The sequence below is a fragment of the Bufo gargarizans genome, chromosome 3 (genome assembly GCF_014858855.1).
Source record: "Bufo gargarizans isolate SCDJY-AF-19 chromosome 3, ASM1485885v1, whole genome shotgun sequence".
Taxonomy (NCBI): domain Eukaryota; kingdom Metazoa; phylum Chordata; class Amphibia; order Anura; family Bufonidae; genus Bufo; species Bufo gargarizans.
In genome coordinates this window covers 112,685,102-112,705,382 of record NC_058082.1, presented here as the reverse complement: position 1 = coordinate 112,705,382, position 20,281 = coordinate 112,685,102, and the positions used below count along the sequence as shown (strand labels likewise).

General features: G+C 43.4%; 1 protein-coding gene across 1 annotated transcript; it reads right to left on the bottom strand.

The window, feature by feature from the left end:
- Nucleotides 1-16,173: 16,173 nt before the first annotated feature.
- LOC122931424 lies at nt 16,174-19,028 on the bottom strand. Its single transcript, XM_044285498.1, has 3 exons — nt 18,848-19,028; nt 18,159-18,312; nt 16,174-16,843 (listed from the first exon to the last, which is right to left on the bottom strand). The coding sequence occupies exons 1-3, from the start codon at nt 19,026-19,028 to the stop codon at nt 16,174-16,176; spliced, it is 1,005 nt and encodes a 334-aa protein (XP_044141433.1).
- Between the last annotated feature and the right edge of the window lie 1,253 nt (nt 19,029-20,281).

Here is a 20,281-nt window from a genome sequence, read left to right as displayed (position 1 = left end):
GATAAGCTGAAGCATGCTCCTGTGGGATGCTGGACATTTAGAAGGGATCCTCATGGTATTATATTGACATCCATATGTACATGGTTTTGGTGGGAAATTTTTCCGCTCTTAGCTTTTTTATTACTATGCACATTGTTTTTATCTGCCTGGTGATATGGCCTGGTTGGTTAGGTTAGAGATCTTTGATAACCCTGTAATTGAGGTACATCATGCTTGGGCTCAAAAACAAGGGGTCATTGGTGATAAGGGTTAACATGGGATTGGCAATTGGGGCTCTAATAGGTTAGCCCCACAGGCTGGGTTGCATGTTTGTTCAACAGTCTGTAGGGTAGCTTGTTTGCGCCCGCCTGCCCTCCCAAATTAGTTATTTGTTGTTTGTTGCTTCATGGTCTAGCTTGGTTGGGAAAAAGTCATCATAGGTTAGAATGGAGTTATTAGTGTTCTTAATATTAGAGCTTGAGTTTATAACTGGACTTATGGTTTTCATGTAACATTTTATGTTTAAAGAGATTCTGTCACCAAGTTTTAGGCTATAGAGATATGGACATGCACAGCTAGATCGCCGCTAGCATGTCCGCAATATACCTGTCCTATAGTGCTGTGTGCTTTTATTTTCTTTAAAAAAGGATTTTAGAGATAAGTAAATTAGTCTTGTAGGTGTCCAAGGGGCTATACGAGCCTTCCTGGTGCCAGCCACGCCCGCCTGTGAAGGAGCCCAGCACCGCCTATGTCCTCCGAATCTCCTCCTTTCATCACTGATAGATTGCCGTAATCTCGCGATGCGCGAGCTCGCGCATGCACAGTGCCGGTATAGTGTTCCTTACCTGTGCTGGCATCAGCCTCAGGGAAAGAACTGCGCATGTGCGAGCTCGCGCATCGCGAGATTACGGCAATCTATAGTTGATGAAAGGAGGAGATTCTGAGGACATAGGCGGTGCTGGGCTCCTTCACAGGCGGGCGTGGCTGGCACCAGGAAGGTTCGTATAGCCCCTTGGACACCTACAAGACTAATTTACATATCTCTAAAATCCTTTTTTAAAGAAAATAAAAGCACACAGCCCTATAGGACAGGTATATTGCGGACATGCTAGCGGCGATCTAGCCGTGCATGTCCGCATCTCTATAGCCCAAAACTTGGTGACAGAATTTAGTTTTCCATTTGTATGTTATAGCATGTGCAGTGGAGCCGGGGCATGGTACGGTGGCCAACTATGCAGTGGGTCAGGATAGATGTGTATAAGTCTATGAGTTGTTCATGACGCCAATTGCACTGGGCACAGGGTACTGTTGCAGGGCCCTTTAAGATGTTATAACTCACGTACCAGGTAAGGAATGCCAGAGGGGGATAATGTCTCTGTGTAATGTCAACGGTGTCTCCTACCTTGCTACGGCTGGACTCCTGGATCCTGGCTCACTTGCAATAAAATTGAGTGCTTTGCTAGTAGGAGTAACTGAGGAACTTGGTAGCAGTAAATGAGATCCAGACTTGTGATATAATTCAAACCTGTCTTTACTGGATGGCAGCATAAATCCATACGAGTAACAGCAGTAGTCATCAAGGTCCCAGCAGGTATTGGCAATATGTGGCAGGTATTTGTCTTCTGCTCTATCTTCTGCTTGACACAGGCTTGACTAGCTGAGGAGGTATTTGGCTTCTCCTGGACTCTGGATAGGTACTCACAGTACTGCTTGCAGGGAATGGTTCTTCCTGGAGTTCTATAGTTCTGGAGGTGCTGCTTGCTTGTCCACAGTCAAGGCTGCAGGGCTCAGACTGGGAAGAGTGATCTTTGGCCTCAGCCAAGGCAAGACCCTGTCTTGGGATCCCTGTTTTCTGGAATCTCCTACTAACACAGCCTTCCCCTAGCCGGGGTGGCTGGTACACTCCCTAAACTTCCTTCTCCTCCACATGAGACAGGACATGGGACCGGCCCACTTCTGCTCACAGGGGGGGGGACTAAACCGGAATGAACTATTCCAGTCTAGCAATACTTAACTGGCTATGGTCCTGCTGAACACATTGCTGCCACCTGCTTGTGTACATGGAAATTACAGCATAATATACAAACCGGATTCCAAAAAAGTTGGGACACTAAACAAATTGTGAATAAAAACTGAATGCAATGATGTGGAGATGGCAAATGTCAATATTTTATTTGTAATAGAACGTAGATGACAGATCAAACGTTTAATCAGAGTAAATGTATCATTTTAAAGGAAAAATACGTTGATTCAAATTTTCACTGTGTCAACAAATCCCCAAAAAGTTGGGACAAGTAGCAATAAGAGGCTGGAAAAAGTAAATTTGAGCATAACGAAGAGCTGGAAGACCAATTAACACTAATTAGGTCGATTGGCAACATGATTGGGTATAAAAAGAGCTTCTCAGAGTGTCAGTGTCTCTCAGAAGCCAAGATGGGTAGAGGATCACCAATTCCCACAATGTTGCGCAGAAAAATAGTGGAGCAATATCAGAAAGGTGTTACCCAGCGAAAAATTGCAAAGATTTTGCATCTATCATCATCAACTGTGCATAACATCATCCGAAGATTCAGAGAATCTGGAACAGTCTCTGTGCGTAAGGGTCAAGGCCGTAAAACCATACTGGATGCCCGTGATCTCCAGGCCCTTAAACGACACTGCACCACAAACAGGAATGCTACTGTAAAGGAAATCACAGATTGGGCTCAGGAATACTTTCAGAAACTATTGTCAGTGAACACAATCCACCGTGCCATCCGCCGTTGCCAGCTGAAACTCTACAGTGCAAAGAAGAAGCCATTTCTAAGCAAGATCCACAAGCTCAGGCGTTTTCACGGGGCCAGGGATAATTTAAAATGGAGTGTGGCAAATTGGAAGACTGTTCTGTGGTCAGACAAGTCACGATTCAAAGTTATTTTTGGAAATCTGGGACGCCATGTCATCCGGACCAAAGAGGACAAGGACAACCCAAGTTGTTATCAACGCTCAGTTCAGAAGCCTGCATCTCTGATGGTATGGGGTTGCATGAGTGTGTGTGGCATGGGCAGCTTGCATGTCTGGAAAGGCACCATCAATGCAGAAAAATATATTCAGGTTCTAGAACAACATATGCTCCCATCCAGACGTCATCTCTTTCAGGGAAGACCCTGCATTTTTCAACAAGATAATGCCAGACCACATTCTGCATCAATCACAACATCATGGCTGCGTAGGAGAAGGAACCGGGTACTGAAATGGCCAGTCTGCAGTGCAGATCTTTCACCTATAGAGAACATTTGGCGCATCATAAAGAGGAAGGTGCAACAAAGAAGGCCCAAGACGATTGAACAGTTAGAGGCCTGTATTAGACAAGAATGGGAGAGCATTCCTATTTCTAAACTTGAGAAACTGGTCTCCTCGGTCCCCAGAGGTCTGTTAAGTGTTGTAAGAAGAAGTGGAGATGCCACACAGTGGTGAAAATGGCCTTGTCCCAACTTTTTGGGGATTTGTTGACACCATGAAATTCTGATTCAACATATTTTTCCCTTAAAATGGTACATTTTCTCAGTTTAAACTTTTGTTCCGTGATTTATGTTCTATTCTGAATAAAATATTAGAAGTTGGCACCTCCACATCATTGCATTCAGTTTTTATTCACGATTTGTATAGTGTCCCAACTTTTTGGGAATCCGGTTTGTATAAAACAGACCTAGAAAATACATATAATGACAGTGATAACAATATAATTACACTTGACATGTGGTAGCAGGGAAAAGAGTTTGGTAACATAACTCTGGGATGTTACACATGTGCCTGTCATTATAGCAGTAGGAGATTAAACCTACATCCTTTGCATAAGAGCTTATTTACACGTCAGTGTATCATGGATGTCTGCTGTCTGTGTTCTCCATGGATTGCATACAAATCCACAGATTTTACTGTGTTTATTCATTCATTCTTGTTTTCCACTCAAGGCTTCAAACCTTAAGCCTCATTCATTGCTGTCTTACATTTAGACCATTTTCTACGCCTAAAACAGACCTAGAAAATTATTAAAGGGGTTATACAGTTTGTTTTAACTGATGATCTATCACCTGGATAGATCATCAGCATCTGACCGGCGGGGGTCTGACACCCAGGACCCCCGCCGATCAGCTGTTTGAAAAGGCAGCGGCGCCCACTGCGGCCCTCTCGCTGTTTATAGCAGGCCCAGTGATGTCACGACTAGTATCAACTGGCCTGGGCGACGCAAAGCTCTGTTCACTTGAATGGAGCTTAGCCCCGCCCAGGACAATTGATACTAGTCGTAACGTCACTCGGCCAGCGATAAACAGTGAGAAGGCCCCCCACCGGTCAGATGCTGATGATCAGTTAAAACAAACTGCAGGACCCCTTTAAGGAGACGAGCCTGCCGGCTCATCCCCTTCCCTGCCCACACCATACCAACTTTTTTAGACCTGACATGAGCAGGGAAAAGTCACAGACTGGGGCGCAAATAACCTTTGTGCCACAATCTGTGCCAGAAATGAGCCTAATATAGGCATATTTAGGCTCATAAATGACCCCCTATATACAGTATATTAGACTAAGGCCTCATACACTAGTATAGTGTATTACTGTACAGCAGCGGCTGCATGAAGCGCACGACATCATAGCAACCAATGACGCGGTGCGCTCATGCTGTCAGGAGGAATCCCGGCCGGGTTTCGGGTGTCTGCTCTCGGCCGCGGAACACGGCCGTGTGCATGAGGCCTAAGTAAAACAAGGTAAAACATAGAAATCGGATACTTTGATTTTCCCCGCATTTAGCATTGAGCTTGTTCACTTTGCTGTGAAATCAAGTTTTTTCTCTGCAAAATCTACAAAAGCTTGGGTCAATGCAGCGATTTTACTGTAAAATGTATGAGAATGGTGGCATTTACCACAATTCCACAGTAATTACCATAAAAAAAAAACTACCTTTCCCAGCAAAGGGAACCAGCTTAATACTAAATGCAGAGACATTCTCTTTGTCCCCTTGTTGGACCCGATCATTATCAGACTAGGTAAACCTTTAAAATGTGATTGTTCTTGCATTTAGTATCGAGGTTTTCTTCCTGCATCTACTGCAAATTAGCTGTAACATTCAGCAATTTTACTGGAAAGCACATCAAAATCTCACTGCATAAAAATGTGATTTTCAAAGTGAACAAGCTCGATACTAAATGCAGGGACAATTGCAGGTGTAGTGTAATGCAGAGTCGTGTGGTGCGGCCCTTAATAGTCTCTGTGTGTGTCACAGTGCTCCTACCTGGATACAGCCGATCCCCAGGGTTAGGCTCCAAAGTAATAAAGGTAGGAGGTGAAGAATAAATGTCGAGTCCAGACCTTAATAAAGTTCAACAGCTTTACTTGCATAAACTTGATTCCAGATAATATTAAGGCTTTCTCTTGGTTCCAGCCGGCTTTGGCATAAACTGGCAGGCAAACTTGATAACTGTGCTTTCTCTCTCTGCTTGCTACACTTGGCTTGGATCTGGTTACTGGACCTTCAGTTAGTTCTGGTATCCCTGGATTGGGGTGCTTTTGGCTGTTGTCTCCCTCCTGACACTCAGTAGATAAATTGGCAAGGAGTCCGGGTGCTCTATGAGTTACTTCCCTTTGAAAAGAGACTCCTGCTGCAGCCGAAGAACACTTTACCCTTGCTGCTACTTCTTTCAGGTCTTCTCAGCTCCACTATGGAGTCTAAACTGGAACAAACTTTGGTAGAAAAAAATGACTGACCCACTTCTGCCCAAAGGGGGAGAATGGAATGGTAAGTTCCATTTTATCTAAGTATAGCTCTGCTCTGAACCAGGCTTAGTACATGAACAAAACAGTTTCATAACAGTTGTATGAATGCACAATGTGAAGGACCTGGAATAAAATAGAAAGATTACATTTATGTTAACCATTGGAGACAGTATCACTGAATTCTTTTCCTACTTTAAAACTTAACTTTTATCAAATAATATATATAAAATATATGTCCCACAGTAATAGTAATGATGACTGCATGGAGAAGAAAAACATACATAACTTTGCTCAGACGTAAATTCCTAGGTACTGCGTATATGCATGCAACACATTGGTTTATGCATGCACATACGTAGTCCTATCGCATAAATTTAATACAATGGTTTGACCACTTATTGTGATCCCCACTCACGGTTTGTTGATTGTGCCAGATATGATCAGGATATTCCGGCCACTTGAGTGATCAGGGGGGTCTGTGGTGGTTACCGTTGTCTGCTGAAACAAATTGGTTCCAGGAGAAGTTCAGTTGCTGAGTCGCTTGAGTCAGTAGGTCAGACAGGTAGGAGGATGTCCCTAATAGACTATTTTTCTCCTGCCTAAAAGCGGAGAGGTCTCCCGCCTAAATGCGGGAGAATCACCCCCTGCGGGGCGACCCCACTTCTCGGTGGCTGTCCCTGCTGTTCTGGCCCTGTTGCTGTCTCCTAAAGCTGGCCTGTTAGGATGTTTCTTCCAAAAGTTTTTTCCTTCTTTCAAAGGTGTTTCCCGACGCGTTTCCTCTGCCAGATGATGCTAGCAGATTCATCAGGGGTGTAATGGATAATGGATGGTATAATAACCGTCAGCTCGATCGCTAATTTGGTGGTGTCCCAGCTAGATTGCAGTCCAGAATGAGGTCTGTGACTGCCCCCTTATATATACCATTATATCAGGTCTAATTAATGTGTTTAATTACTCACGTACCCTTTCTTTTTTATCCTCATTTCCCTTTTTGTTTCCGGCGTGCGTTCCATTTGGGTTAGAGGCGGATACGGAAATACGTCACTGTACGCATGCGCATTGTGCATTGTTTTACCTGGCCCCGTGGAACGCACCACGTGCACGTCGCGTATCACGTGCATGTCGCGCGTCAAGTCAGCTGATACTTATGCTTTTGCTTATGACGCCACGCGTTTAGTGTGAGGCGCATCGGCGTCGCTGGATAAAGATCCATGTTACTATAGAACGCATTGACGTCATATTAAAGCGTCAGGGTGATTGAAGAGGAGAGATGTATTTCTTACTCCTTCTATCAAGTATGCCTGGTATTGAACAAAGCATATTTGTTTATATCGGTGTATATGTGCAGTATTAGAGAAAGTCCGGATATAGATGATATGGTCTGTCATATTGGTTCCATATCAAACAATTTTTCTACATCCCGGTCCAATTCGATTTCTTCTTGTTGTCTATTTTTACATATACTTCTGTATACACACATACATACATCCATATATATATACGTATATATCCGTGTACATGCATGTACTCACACATACACACAGCAACATATACATATAACAACAAATACACACAAGGCCTCAGGTATATCTATATTGAGGGGTATACTGGTGCAAAAATGGGGGACTTTTATGGGGGTGGGAGGGAGATCGGTCCTGGAATTTAAGGCATTATAAACATAATTCATGATATATCCTGGGCCTTTATTGATTCCCAACCCTCCTGCTTCTTGATAGTTGTGACTATTACCTATCTCGGTAGATATAGTATGGTTCCTATTCCGTATATATATTATTATTATTATCTTTACACTTGTCAACTTGTCAGTTAACCTGTAAGTCCACTCAGTCTCTTTCTGTAATATTTTTCTGTTGAGGTCGCCACCTCTAGGAGATGGACGAATCACCTCTATGACACAAAATTTTAATACCCTGGAGTCTCCATCGTGACAAATCTGAATATGTCTAGCAATTGGGGTATCCCGTTGGTGTCTGATATCTCCCAGATGATCTCCAATCCTCCTTCTGAGTTCTCTTTTGGTCTTGCCTACGTACTGAAGATTACAAGTACATGTGCATAAGTATACCACCCCCGTGGTTTTGCAGTTTGCAAAATCCCTGATGGTGTATGTTTTATTAGTGACACTACTGGTGAAGGTTTTTGTTTTCATAATATGTGGACAGGCTATGCAGGTCCCACATTTATACATGCCTAGGGGTTTCCTATCTAACCAAGTTCCAGATTTTTTAATCGGTGAATAGTGGCTATGTACGAATCTGTCCCCTAATGATCTTCCTCTACGGTATGTGATTGCCGGATAAGGGGGAATGGTATCCTCTATATCAGGGTCAGTGAGTAGCAGATCCCAATATTTTTGAAGGATATCCCTGACTTGTCTATTATAGTTATCGTAAGTACCTATGATACGGAATTTGTGATCTACTGTGGATTTTTGTTTAGGAGACAATAATTCCGTTCTTTCTGCATTTAATGCCGTTTTAAAGGCTCTTTGTAGTGGTTGAGACGGATATCCTCTTTGACTAAATCTGATTCTCAGGTCATTTGCTTGATTGTGAAAATCTGCCTTCCGGGTACAGTTTCTTCGGATCCGAAGATATTGACCCTTGGGTATACCGCATTTGAGACTGGTGGGGTGATGACTCTCCCATCTTAATAAATTGTTTGTAGCTGTGGGTTTCCTGTATGTTTTGGTGGAAATCATTCCGTTATTTAGGGAGATGTGTAAATCCAGGAAAGCCAAACTGTGCTCATTGGCCTCTGAGGTAAAGTGCATACCTATTTTGTTCTTATTAAGGTAAGCTACAAATTCCGAGAACTGTCCTCTGGAGCCGCTCCAGAATATCAGAATGTCGTCGATATAGCGGCCCCAGAAGACAATCCTCGACGTCCAAATGCTATCCTCTGTGAATACCAAGGTATCCTCCCACCAGCCCAGGAACAAGTTGGCATAAGTAGGGGCACAGGGGCTCCCCATTGCCGTGCCCCTGAGCTGGTGGAAGAACCTGGAGTTAAAGAGAAAAAAGTTGTGTTTTAAAACAAACTCGGTCAGCTTGTAAGTGAACTCATTATGGGCTATGAATTGGGTACCCCTTGTTTTTAAAAAATATTCGACTGCATGTAATCCCAGATCATGGGGGATATTACTATAGAGTGCCTCAACGTCTATTGAGGCTATTAGTATCCCATCCTCTAGTTGTAGCCCATCAATTTTGGTTAATAAATCCGGGGTGTCCCTGATATAGGATGGGAGTGCTGTTACAAAGGACCTTAATATTTTGTCAACGTATACACTGATGTTTTGAGTAATCGAGTTTATCCCTGATACTATAGGGCGTCCCTTAAGTGGTATGAGTCCTTTGTGAATTTTGGGGATTGTGTAAAAGGTAGCAGTCTGAGGATAGGGGATAAACATGAATTTGAGTTCATCAATTGATATTAGTTTGTTATCAAGAGCTTGTATAAGTAAAGACTCCAGGTCAGTATTGAATTCCAAAGTGGGGTCCCTTTCAAGGATGTTGTAACAGTTTTTATCATTTAGAATCGAGTTACACATCTGTTGATATATGACATGATCCATGACCACTAAATTCCCCCCTTTGTCTGAGGGTTTTAGTATTATATCATGATCTTCCTGTATTTTGATCATGGCCTCGGTTTCAAGTTTATTTAGATTCATTTTGCTCTGAATTGTTTTTTGGTCCAATTTTTCCAGTTCTTTCGTTACTATATGCTGGAAAAGGTCAATCGTATTTGATTCGATTGGGGGTGGAAATTTTGTACTTTTGGGTTTCAGGTTAGTGAAAGGGCCTTCCCCAATATTTTTTTTTGGAGACAGTAGAGGAGCGCAGAAATTGTAATACAACTCCGTGGGTATTACACAATCTCTCCATCCCAATGTTTCACAGTTCTTATCAGATAAAGTAACACACAGAGATGCTGTGATTGTCAATAAGATCATAATGACAAGAACTGGGAAGTAAGTTATCGGCACTTGTTCGGGTGACATAAAAAGATATGCAGGTGATCAGAGTTTCAAACAGTGCAATAACCATTTGTAAATGGGTGGGTTCTAATTCACATTATGGGGTTCCATTATAACAGAGTTATAACTGAATATAATGGATTTTTAGGACAGAACGCGAAACAGAAGCCTTTAAGAGGCATTTCGTTTTGCTCCGTCCTAATACATGTATATGGGGTCACATAGACATTAAATTAAAATAGTCCTGTCGAGAGGATGTCAAGTAGCAGTGCCACGGGAATGGGACTTACAGAAGGACAGAAAAAGATGTTAAAGCAGTAGAGCCATGTTCTCGTCTTGAAGTACCATTAAACAAGCAAGGCTACCTTCACACTGGCGTTTTGAATTTCATTTGTGAGATCCGTTTCAGGGATCTCACAAACGGTTCAAAACAGATCAGTTCAGCCCCAATGCATTATGAATGGATAAGGATCCGCTCAGAATGCACCAGTTTGGCTCCGTTCCGCCTCCATTCCGCTCTGGATGCGAGCAGCATTTTGGTGTCCGCCTGGCGATGTGGAGCCAAACGGATCTGCCTTGACTTACAATGTAAGTCAATAGGAACGGATCCGTTTTCACTGACATAATATGGTGCAATTGAAAATGGATCCGTCCCCCATTGACTTTCAATGTAATTCAGGACGAATCCGTTTTAACGTTTTAATTTTTTCTTCTAAATTCCTTTTTTTATTTTGCTGGATTAGTTGTAGGTTTTTTTAGGAACCATTTTGGAGTGTGTATTTATAGCGTAGTAAATAACTTTTATTATTTTATTTTTGGGGGAAAGATAGAAAAACAGCAATTTTAACATTATTTTGTGGAATTTATTTACGGTGTTCACTGTGTGGTAAAAATAACATACTTTTATTAACATACTATGATAATGCCACATATTTTATATTTTTCCTTTCCTTCTGCAGGCTGTCATCTCCCCAACTGCTCCCCTTCCAGACTGAAGGGGAGAGGGGGCAGCTGCTTTAGATGCTCATATGTCTGGTTTGGTAGCATCTCTTTTTTTTATTTTTTATTGTGGGACCATGATGTGAAAACACAATGTAGTTACACTATTTTTTGGGATCTCCTAAAACTCTCCTCACCATGTCTGACAGTGTCTGTGTAGAAGCAGAGCTAATCATTTCACTATCTCCTGTCTGTGTGTTGTACATTCAGCTTTATAAACAACATGGCAACATCACCTAGAGACCAGCAGCCATATCACACAGTGATGTAGTTATTCCTTTAACCACTGTAAAATCATTGTTCCACCACTAGTCCTATTTAGTTATCACATAGACATGTTCTGTGTGCTGACTTAGCACATGTTTGTCATGTAACAATGGTGCTTACTGAATGTCAAGGGTTAGCATGACATGAAGGGTGTCAAATAACTGATGCCATGTTTCAGTTAGTTCATAGATACATTACACAAGACTGATCCATGGGTTTTACCATTCTACTGTACATATAGGACTCAGCAGCCTGAAAGGTATGTAAGCAGAATTTTAAATAGGAAATCGTACAATTTTCTGATATACATCTATTTAAAGAAAACACGTTAAAATAATAAAAAACAGCAGAATACACTTAAATGGGTATTCTGAACTAAATGAACACCCACCCAGCTTCATGGGATCCACAGGCCACTAGTCTATGTGAGGTCAGACCTAAAGCATAGGCTGAAAGAGGCCTGTGAGCTGTGCCGCACATCTGACACGAAACTGGAGTTAGGTGAGCATTGGCTATCTTTTTAGCCTTCTGTGGCACACTTTATGTTAGGCAGTCTGGGGACACATTTTATTTTACTATTGATGTTACTATTACTAATAAGGGGATTCTGTGGGAGCATTATTACTATTAGAGGCACTAATACAATTGGGGGTACTTGTGGGGAGAATTATTGCTATTGGGGCGCAATATAAATAAAGATTATTATCATTATTATTATTACTATCGGAGACACCATGGGGATTTATTACTGACATGAACACTGTGGAGAAAATTATTATTGATGGTGATGTTAGGACTTTTAGGGCCATTATGTAGGAGTACTGTTACTGTTGAGTTTATTGTGGTGCAGTTACTTTTGGGAGTGCACTCTGAGGAGAATTATTGCTATTGGTGTTACTGTATTGTTCCACTAGGTAAATGTGGGCACTACACAAGGGTTAATATGGCCATTGTATTTTATATGATGCTTTATGTGATTTTCCCTGTGCATTTCCTGTACCAGGCCTGTTAGGGGTAGTTCCTCCTCCTAGACAGTAGAGGGAGCAAGGGAACCTGTAGGATATAGTTAGGCCCAGACAGGAAAGAGGAGGGCAGAGTAGTCCAGGAAGCTAGTGAGTGCAGTCTAGCCTGCCTGAGGTTCCTGAGCAAGAGTAGCTCAGAAGTTTGTTACCAGGGGAAGAGTTACCTCCTGAGAAACTTGCAGTTCCAACCAACTGCAGATCAGAAGTGTTTCCAGCGGAACCAGAGAGCTGAAGGGCAGAAGGATTTACTTAATGCAAGGATATATATATATATCCTAAGGAAGTTTTCCTAACCAAGGATAAAGCCATCAACAGGGCGTACGGGCCTTGGGATAAAGACAGACAGGATTCTGAGGAAAAGTGCAGACCGGTCTGTAAGTGTTTTAACCCTCTGAGTATCTTGCAAGAACATTGTGCCTGCCATTTTGCCTGCCTGTAACAACCTGATTGCATGTGGAACTGAAGCCGGACTGTAAATAGGTGACTGTTTCCAGTAAAAGGAAGTTTTGGTTCACCACAACATCGTGTTCCTCAATTATTCCTATCATAAATCGGTGTGCCGCCATTACTGGCACTGGCGTCACGAATTTTAAAGGGACCTTGCCCCCGGCCCATTAAACACCTGCAACATCCAGGGCACCTCATCTACCATCAGGCCTGGTCCCTATACACTGAAAGTGCCCCAGAGGTCTCCTGTGCCAGCTTCTCCATCACTGCTGTATGCCTGCCCAGGGTCTTTCAAGAAACTGTGAGTAACCCAGAGGAACCCTCGTTTGTCTAAGTAACCGTGTACTGCATTACCATTAGGGGCACAGTTACTTTTTACTTGCCACAATTATTTTTGGGAGACATCATTTCTGTGGCACTATTACAGTCACGGGAACTATTTTCTGGGAACAATTATATTTAAGGGCTTTATATGTGGCACTAATTAGTATAGGGACCCTATGAGTGACACTAATTGCTGTAGGGGGTATTTATGTGTTACCAGTATTAGGCCTCATGCACACGACAGTATTTTTTTGCGTCCCGCAAAACGTTGTTCCGTTGTTCCGTGATCCGTGGCCGTTTTTGCTTCCGTTGCGCTACCGTGTGTCCGTGTTACCGTTTTTTTTGCGTCCCGTCAAAAATCCAAGGATGGTGAAAAAAATGGCATTTTACTATCTCCACCCAGGATACTGGTATAAATCAGGGGCACCTGAGTATGCATTTGTGGCCATTTTCTGTAGTCTTTCCAGAGTACAGAGGTTATTTTGGCTGCTCTCTTTGCTGTTTCACCATGTCTGATTCAGAGGAAGAGGTCTTAGTGCATTGGCTCGTTTCTCGGCAATGGGGTCCGCGCCCTCCTTTGTTGAATGATGAACCGACTAGAAGGCGACGTTTTTGGGTCCATCCGATTGTTTCCAAACGCTACCGGAAAGGACACTTCCATACCCTTTACCAAGATCTGCGGCTGCATCCAGAGAAGTTCTTTGCCTTCTGTCGGATGTCAGTGGGTACCTTTGACCGATTGCTGTCGTCTCTACGTACTGTCCTTACCTTTATGGACACCAATATGAGGCGCAGCATTTCACCTGAGGAAAGGCTCATCGTCACGTTGAGGTAAGCAGTATTGTACTTGTAAAGTTTCACCAGTAATGTGCACTGCTTCTGTCTGGAGGACCATGTGCTAGAAAATGGCTGCTGTGAAACATGTGCTACTGTTTCCAGAAGTCCCCTTCCTTTTAAATCCTATTTTTCTTGGGGGGTGTTTTTGTTTAGATTTTACCTCTTGAAAACCTGCGACTTATGATTCTTTTTTTTGGGGTTAGGTTTATTTTAGCAGCTTTAAAACGTGTGTTCATCTATAAAGGGCTCCAGACACTCCATGATTCGTCGCCATTCGCCTGTAGTTTGTTTCAAATTGTGTTTTCAGTCAGTCACTCAGCCATGTTACTGCAGGCTGTTACATGCCTTTTTTGGCTTCTAGACAATTTTCCACAAATACAGGTGTATGCGTTTGTGTTTTGGAGTGTGTGAACGAATTGGGTCACTCTGTCAGGTTCGCTAGCAGCGTGTACCACCCTATTAGAACTCTATATCCCAGTCTGTTCACTTTTATAGGGGATTGTGCTGCTGCCAACCCCTCAGATTTAATGTTCCCATAATGGCTATTGCTCGCAGATTTCTTACCTTGCACATGACTATCTGCATTTTTTCAAAAGGGTAGAACCAGTGTTTATGTTAAAATTTCGTGTTAGTACTGCCCTTACCCCAAATGATGCTCCGGTATGGCTTGTATTCCCCATTTCCAATATAATTTAGTTTAAGCATCCATGGACATGTTGCAGAGTTGGCAAGCCGTTTTCAGACAGAGGTGCGACTGGTCATCCATCATTTGGCTACTTTACTGCCAAAAGCACACCAGACAATTTTGCAGGAATACTGTGGTACAATATTGTTGGGCCTTTTGGTTTTTAACCATTTGCTAGACAATGCATGAATTAATTCCATGCCGCCTGTTGCTTGAATTGTGTGCTTTTGGCAGAGCAATGCTATGTAAAGTTTAGGGTGTATATTTGTTTACCCTTGAATTTACAATGGTTGTGGGCGCACACAGAGAGACCCTTCCCATAGGTTACGCTCCACTAGACATAGTGTGGTTTTAAATAATGTAGTGTATAGAACGTTGCTAAGGAATCCAGACTCTGTTGTTCCGTTACTTATTTGTTTTATTTTTCTCACAACAGATTCCTTGCCACTGGGAACTCGTTTGCATCCCTGCATTTCGAGTTTCTATTAGGAACCTCCACGATCTCGAGAATTGTTCGACACACTTGCCAGGTCATCTGGCAGCAGCTCAGAGAGACGGTGATGCCGCAACCCAAGGTGGACGATTGGCTTCGGATCGCTGAGGGCTTTCAAAATTCTGCGCAGTTCCCAAACTGCATCGGGGCAATGGATGGCAAGCACATCCGTGTGAAGAAGCCGCCACACTCAGGGAGCCGTTTCTTCAATTATAAACAGTTTTTCTCGGTAGTGCTGATGGCTGTTGCTGACAGTAACTACCGGTTTATAATGGTAGATATTGGGTCCTATGGAAGCACTGCGGATGCTCGCATCTTTAGTGCTTCTAGAATGGGTGAGCGGCTTCTTGCCAACCAGCTTGCCCTGCCCGAGTCCAGAACACTGCCCGGATATGCCCGTCCGCCGGCTCCATTTGTCATCGTGGCGGATGAAGGGTTTGCATTGACTCCACATGTTATGCGGCCCTTCCCAAAGCGTGGTTTGGATGTCAGGAGGCGTATCTTCAACTACCGGTTGACTCGTGCCCGTCGGTATGTGGAGTGCGCTTTCGGGATACTCTCTAGCAAGTGGAGGGTGTTCTTGTCATCCATACAGATGGATCCGGAGAATGCTACCCTGGTGATTCAAGCTTGTGTTGTTCTGCACAACTTCACCAGGATTCACGAGGCTTCCTCTTCTGTAGACTTGGAAGATCTTCCAACGTCTTCAGATTTGGGCTTGGAAAGGACCCTGCATAGACGACCAGGGACTGCAGGCATTGCAGTTCGTGAACTCTTTGCAGACTACTTTCACAGCCCTGAGGGGTCCTTGCCATGGCAGAGGGACGCTATTCGTGGCAGTTTTTGAAATCTTCTGGGCTCGTTAGTTTTTTGTTATTTTCTAGATAGATTACTTGAATTTATTGTATTAGTTGAGTGTAGGGACTCGCAAGGTAATGAGGACCCTTGACGTGGGCTTGCGGGCTGAGATTTTGTGGACATCGCATATTTTATTTAATCTACACATTTAATTTTAATGATGCTTTGGTCTAAATTTATTTAGACTATTTCATCATTAAACTTCGAGAATTTGGTCCATAAAATTTTCTAATACCTCATGTTGAAAGTTAATAAATTTAAAGGTGCGGTGCATCTTAATAAAGTGTTGCATGTGTAGATACTGTGTGTGTGTTTTTGGGCATGATACACCAAATGATAATGTTAATGGTTTGTGGAATGTTAGAAAATAAAACCAGACACATTTTTAGTGCACAAATTAACTTTTTTCAAAAATATTCTGCACCAAAACAGGTTAGAATCAATATTTTAGACAAATGAACACAACCAAACAAATTGAAACAGAAAACCCACCCCCCAAAAAAGAAAATCATAATTCAAAGAGGTCCTGGGTGAAAGACCCTGCCGGAAAGGAGGACCGTGGCCTTCCTTGAGCCTGCTGTTGTGGGACAGTGGGCAAATTGCCCTGGAAAATGGGCTGTGATGCCCCTTGGAAATGGCCATGGGGTGGCCCGTACTGGGGTTGTGGGGCAAAAGAAGGCGCCTGAGAAGGATGCCTTTCCCGTCCAAATTGGCCGGCCTCTTGGGGTTGCCCCTCTTTTTCTAGATCCACCATCCATCTGTTTAATTGGCCCAGGATGTCCCCATGATTTGGGATGGCGAACATCTTCATGACCACCGCTATAGAAGCCACGCATGCGTTGTGGTCCGGTTCCGGCACTTTTTTCATAAGGGGCGCCAATCCGCGAAGCATCTTCTCCTCCACTCCGTCACTCCGCCTCTGTGCCAGAAAATCAATGACGCGTGCGTCAATAACCTCCCGACTCTCTGGCACAGAGGTGGAGGGAGGGACTTGGCGGGGGCGTCTTCGGTGCGGCTGCCTGACACGGGGTGGACTGGGCTGTTGGTGCTGGCCCTGTGACGACAGCTCCGGCTCCTCTGCTGGCGTCGGTTCCGGACTATTTGCAGGGGAGAAAACAGCTGGGGTTTCACTTCCATCTGTCGACGACTCCACAGAGGGTTCCAGACTGTCCACAGTACTGTTTTTCAAAGACATGTAAAAACTCAATTAGATATCTCTTTTTAAATTTAACAGAAAATAAACAGTGATATTAGGTGTCATCAGCTGTATACAGACACTATACATATGGAGTGGCTCGAAACAACATAATGTAAGAGAATATGCAATAAACACATGCATCTATGTGAACAGTGCAATTCCAAAAGTATTTACAATATATAGGGCAAGATGGGTCACAACTGGTAAAGCGCAAATGGTAATGTAATGGTAAAACATGGTTTGATGGTTGAAGCAGTCCAGCGAAAGAAGAGGAATATTCATTCCAGGCACCAAACCAGTGCGGATATTGACGCCATCTCACCAGTATGTGGCCTGCTTCAACCATACCAACATACAAGAGGTAGGGTCTAACTGGTCGAACTTATTTTCCAGCCAAATAAAAACATGTACTGGGCCACAAATGTGCATGATGAGAGCAGTCATTCAGAGACGGGTGGTCAAGCCTAGAAGGAACATCATTGGATTCTGGGTTTATTTTCATTGAACACAAACAAACCAAGGAATCAATGTTGGTCCTGGTGCCATACATTGAAAGCAATGTGAATGACGTGGCCAATACCAAATGGTGATCAAATTCCGACATGTCAGTAAAAAAAAGGAATCTATATGGGAACTATAAAAGCACCCGCTAATGTCAAAACTGATATACTAATCTGGCCTTGCATTAAAATGGGAGACATGCACCTTTTGAGGTATAAATGACCTATCCCTATGCAAAGTTCCAAAGATTATTGTGGTAGAAGACCAACAGGAGGCAAACACGCAGAACATCTGTATGATGAGATAATGCGTGCGGAGCGCACGTGGCCTGTCGTTTGTGAAATCCTTTCATTATTAAAAACATCTATGTTCTGGGACCTGCCCAAAATTGATGCAGCAGGAACCAAACAGAGAGGGGGGGTGCTATATGCGCACTACACGTGTCGTCTCATCATACAGCTCAGCAGCGGGTTTGAATGGGGGCAACCTTTCACATCAAGTGATGGACACAACCAACCACAGGCATGTGCAAACTGATGCCCACCATCTGATGCACAACGACAACTCCAAGCAGGACTGGTTAACTTACAGGTATTCAGGAATGCTTGGCGTGTGCCTTCAAAAAATGTGGGATTGTGACATTTTGTACATGGCTGCCCCACAGAAAGTAGATGCCTTCAATAGTACAACAGAAATGAAGCCATTACTTTCGTGTACACATTAGCTAAGGCATACACTATTGAAAGATTAATAAGCACAATGAGAAATGGATCAACAAATCCGAATTTACTTACGGCCTCAAGTCCATAACGGGTCGGAGAAACTGCAACTGGGCAGTATATATGTAAGGCCTCTTCCGGGAGGGACCCTCTCCACTACGGCCCTTGCTGGAGACCTCTCGCCGAAACTGGTCCCGGCAACTGGCCCAGCGAGTCTTGGTTTGTTTTACTGTTCATAATGAAGCCAAAAACAAAAATAAAAATCACAAAGGATCCAAAGAAACCAGCATAAAATGACATTTTTTAAAAAAGGGTAAAAATGGGGAATAACAAGGTACCAAAAAAAAAGGACCAAATAAACAGCACATGGTACAGTCCAGCAGGTGTCTGGATACTAATGCAGACGGACAAGATGGAGGAGACTAGTCGTGTAAGCCTTGTGGCCCTAACTTTAAAAATTAAAGTGTCGGTCACAACTCTAAGATGCTCAAATACAAGGACATGTGTCTGTGACAAAAAGGGCACAAACATGTGATTAGAAACCTGTGAACTGTATGCCGGAGCAAAGGGAGTGACAGCCATTTACACTTAGAAATGGTGTTGTATGGAATGTAATAGACGTCACTTTAACAAAGCATGTGCGGCCCTTTATGGCAAATGAAGCTGAACTGCACAAAAAACACTATTGGAAACTCAGGGTTAAAATCAAAATCTGGTTGCTATACAGTGGGCACGCACAGCACAACTACATTGCTCTCACTTACCTAAGTCCGCACGGCCTCTGCTATCAGCTTTGGCCCAATCATTCTTTCGGAGGCTACGGGCCACCTGCTCCCACGCAGCATCCTTTCTGGTCCGATCCAGATATATATTGCTGCGCGTGTCCCAAATTTCTGGCCTCTCCTGGACCAGGGTGATAAGCTTCTCCACATTCCACCTCGGCATTTTCTTGTCAGTGAAAAATTAATGGCTGCCTCACCACACAGAGAAGCTTCCAGACACAGGTGGCTATAAATTAGCATAATCTGTGACCCTAAACTTCCTGTACATTTTTTTTTTCAAATTTTATTGCCACAACTTTTGCCAGACAGAGTGCCCATGGCAAATGAAATAAATAAAACGGGCGCGGACGCGGACGCGGACGCGGGTGTCAAACGGGTGTGCAAACGTGTTTTTAACGGCCCCATTGACTTCAATGGGGCCGCGATCCGTTAGCCGTGAAAAAAATAGGACAGGTTATATTTTTTTCACGGCCTCGAAACACGGGTCACGGGCGCGGTGTAAAAACGGTGCACAAGCCGAGTTTTCAACGGCCCCATTGAAAGTCAATGGAGCCGCAGAAAAAAACGGCTAACGGCACAACGGCCACGGGTGCACACAACGGTCGTGTGCATGAGGCCTTACAGTATTAGGGGTACCAGAAGGATGACAATGTTAGAGTACCAGGATGGGGAGTTTCTGTTGAGAAGGTGGGGAGGATTATGGAAAAGTGAGAGACCTAAGATGTCCACACAGGAAACTGAGAGAGAACAGCTGTGGTTGGAAGAAGTATTCATAATGGTCTGGACCAAATGTATAAGAAGAGGTAAATGGAGAAAAAGTTCATCTATAATCAGAGAAAATATGCCCAGTAAGTTAATGGATATAATTTGTGTATTTTGCCTGTAATATCCATCCTGGGGCAGCGATTTTAGAAACTCTAGTAATGACCCTGATAACATTTATACCATCCACCCATGGTCAGAGCTGTATTTACAGCTCATGCTGCCCTAGGCACTAAGGCTGAATACGCCTCCATTAAAGGAAAATTTACAGCTGCCAATTACCGCCATGATTCGCTGAATTCTGAGCAAACAAAATAATAATATTTTGGTCAGTGTAAGGCTAAATGCACACGATCAGGATTACGTGCGGATTTGCGTGCGGAAAATCCGCACCGTAGGTCATGTACATTTTTTTCAATGAGAATTTTAAATTCTCAGTGCACACAATGCGGATTTTGACCTGCGGTGCGGATTTTGACCTGCGGTGCGGATTTTGACCTGCGGTGCGGATTTTAAGATCCGCAGCATGTCAATTTATTTTATTTTTCCTGACCGGATTTTCTTCATTCACATGCAAATCTGCACCAATTGATGCGAATTGACTGCACAGATTTGCCTGCGAACACCTGCGGATTTCAGTGCGGATGCTCCGCA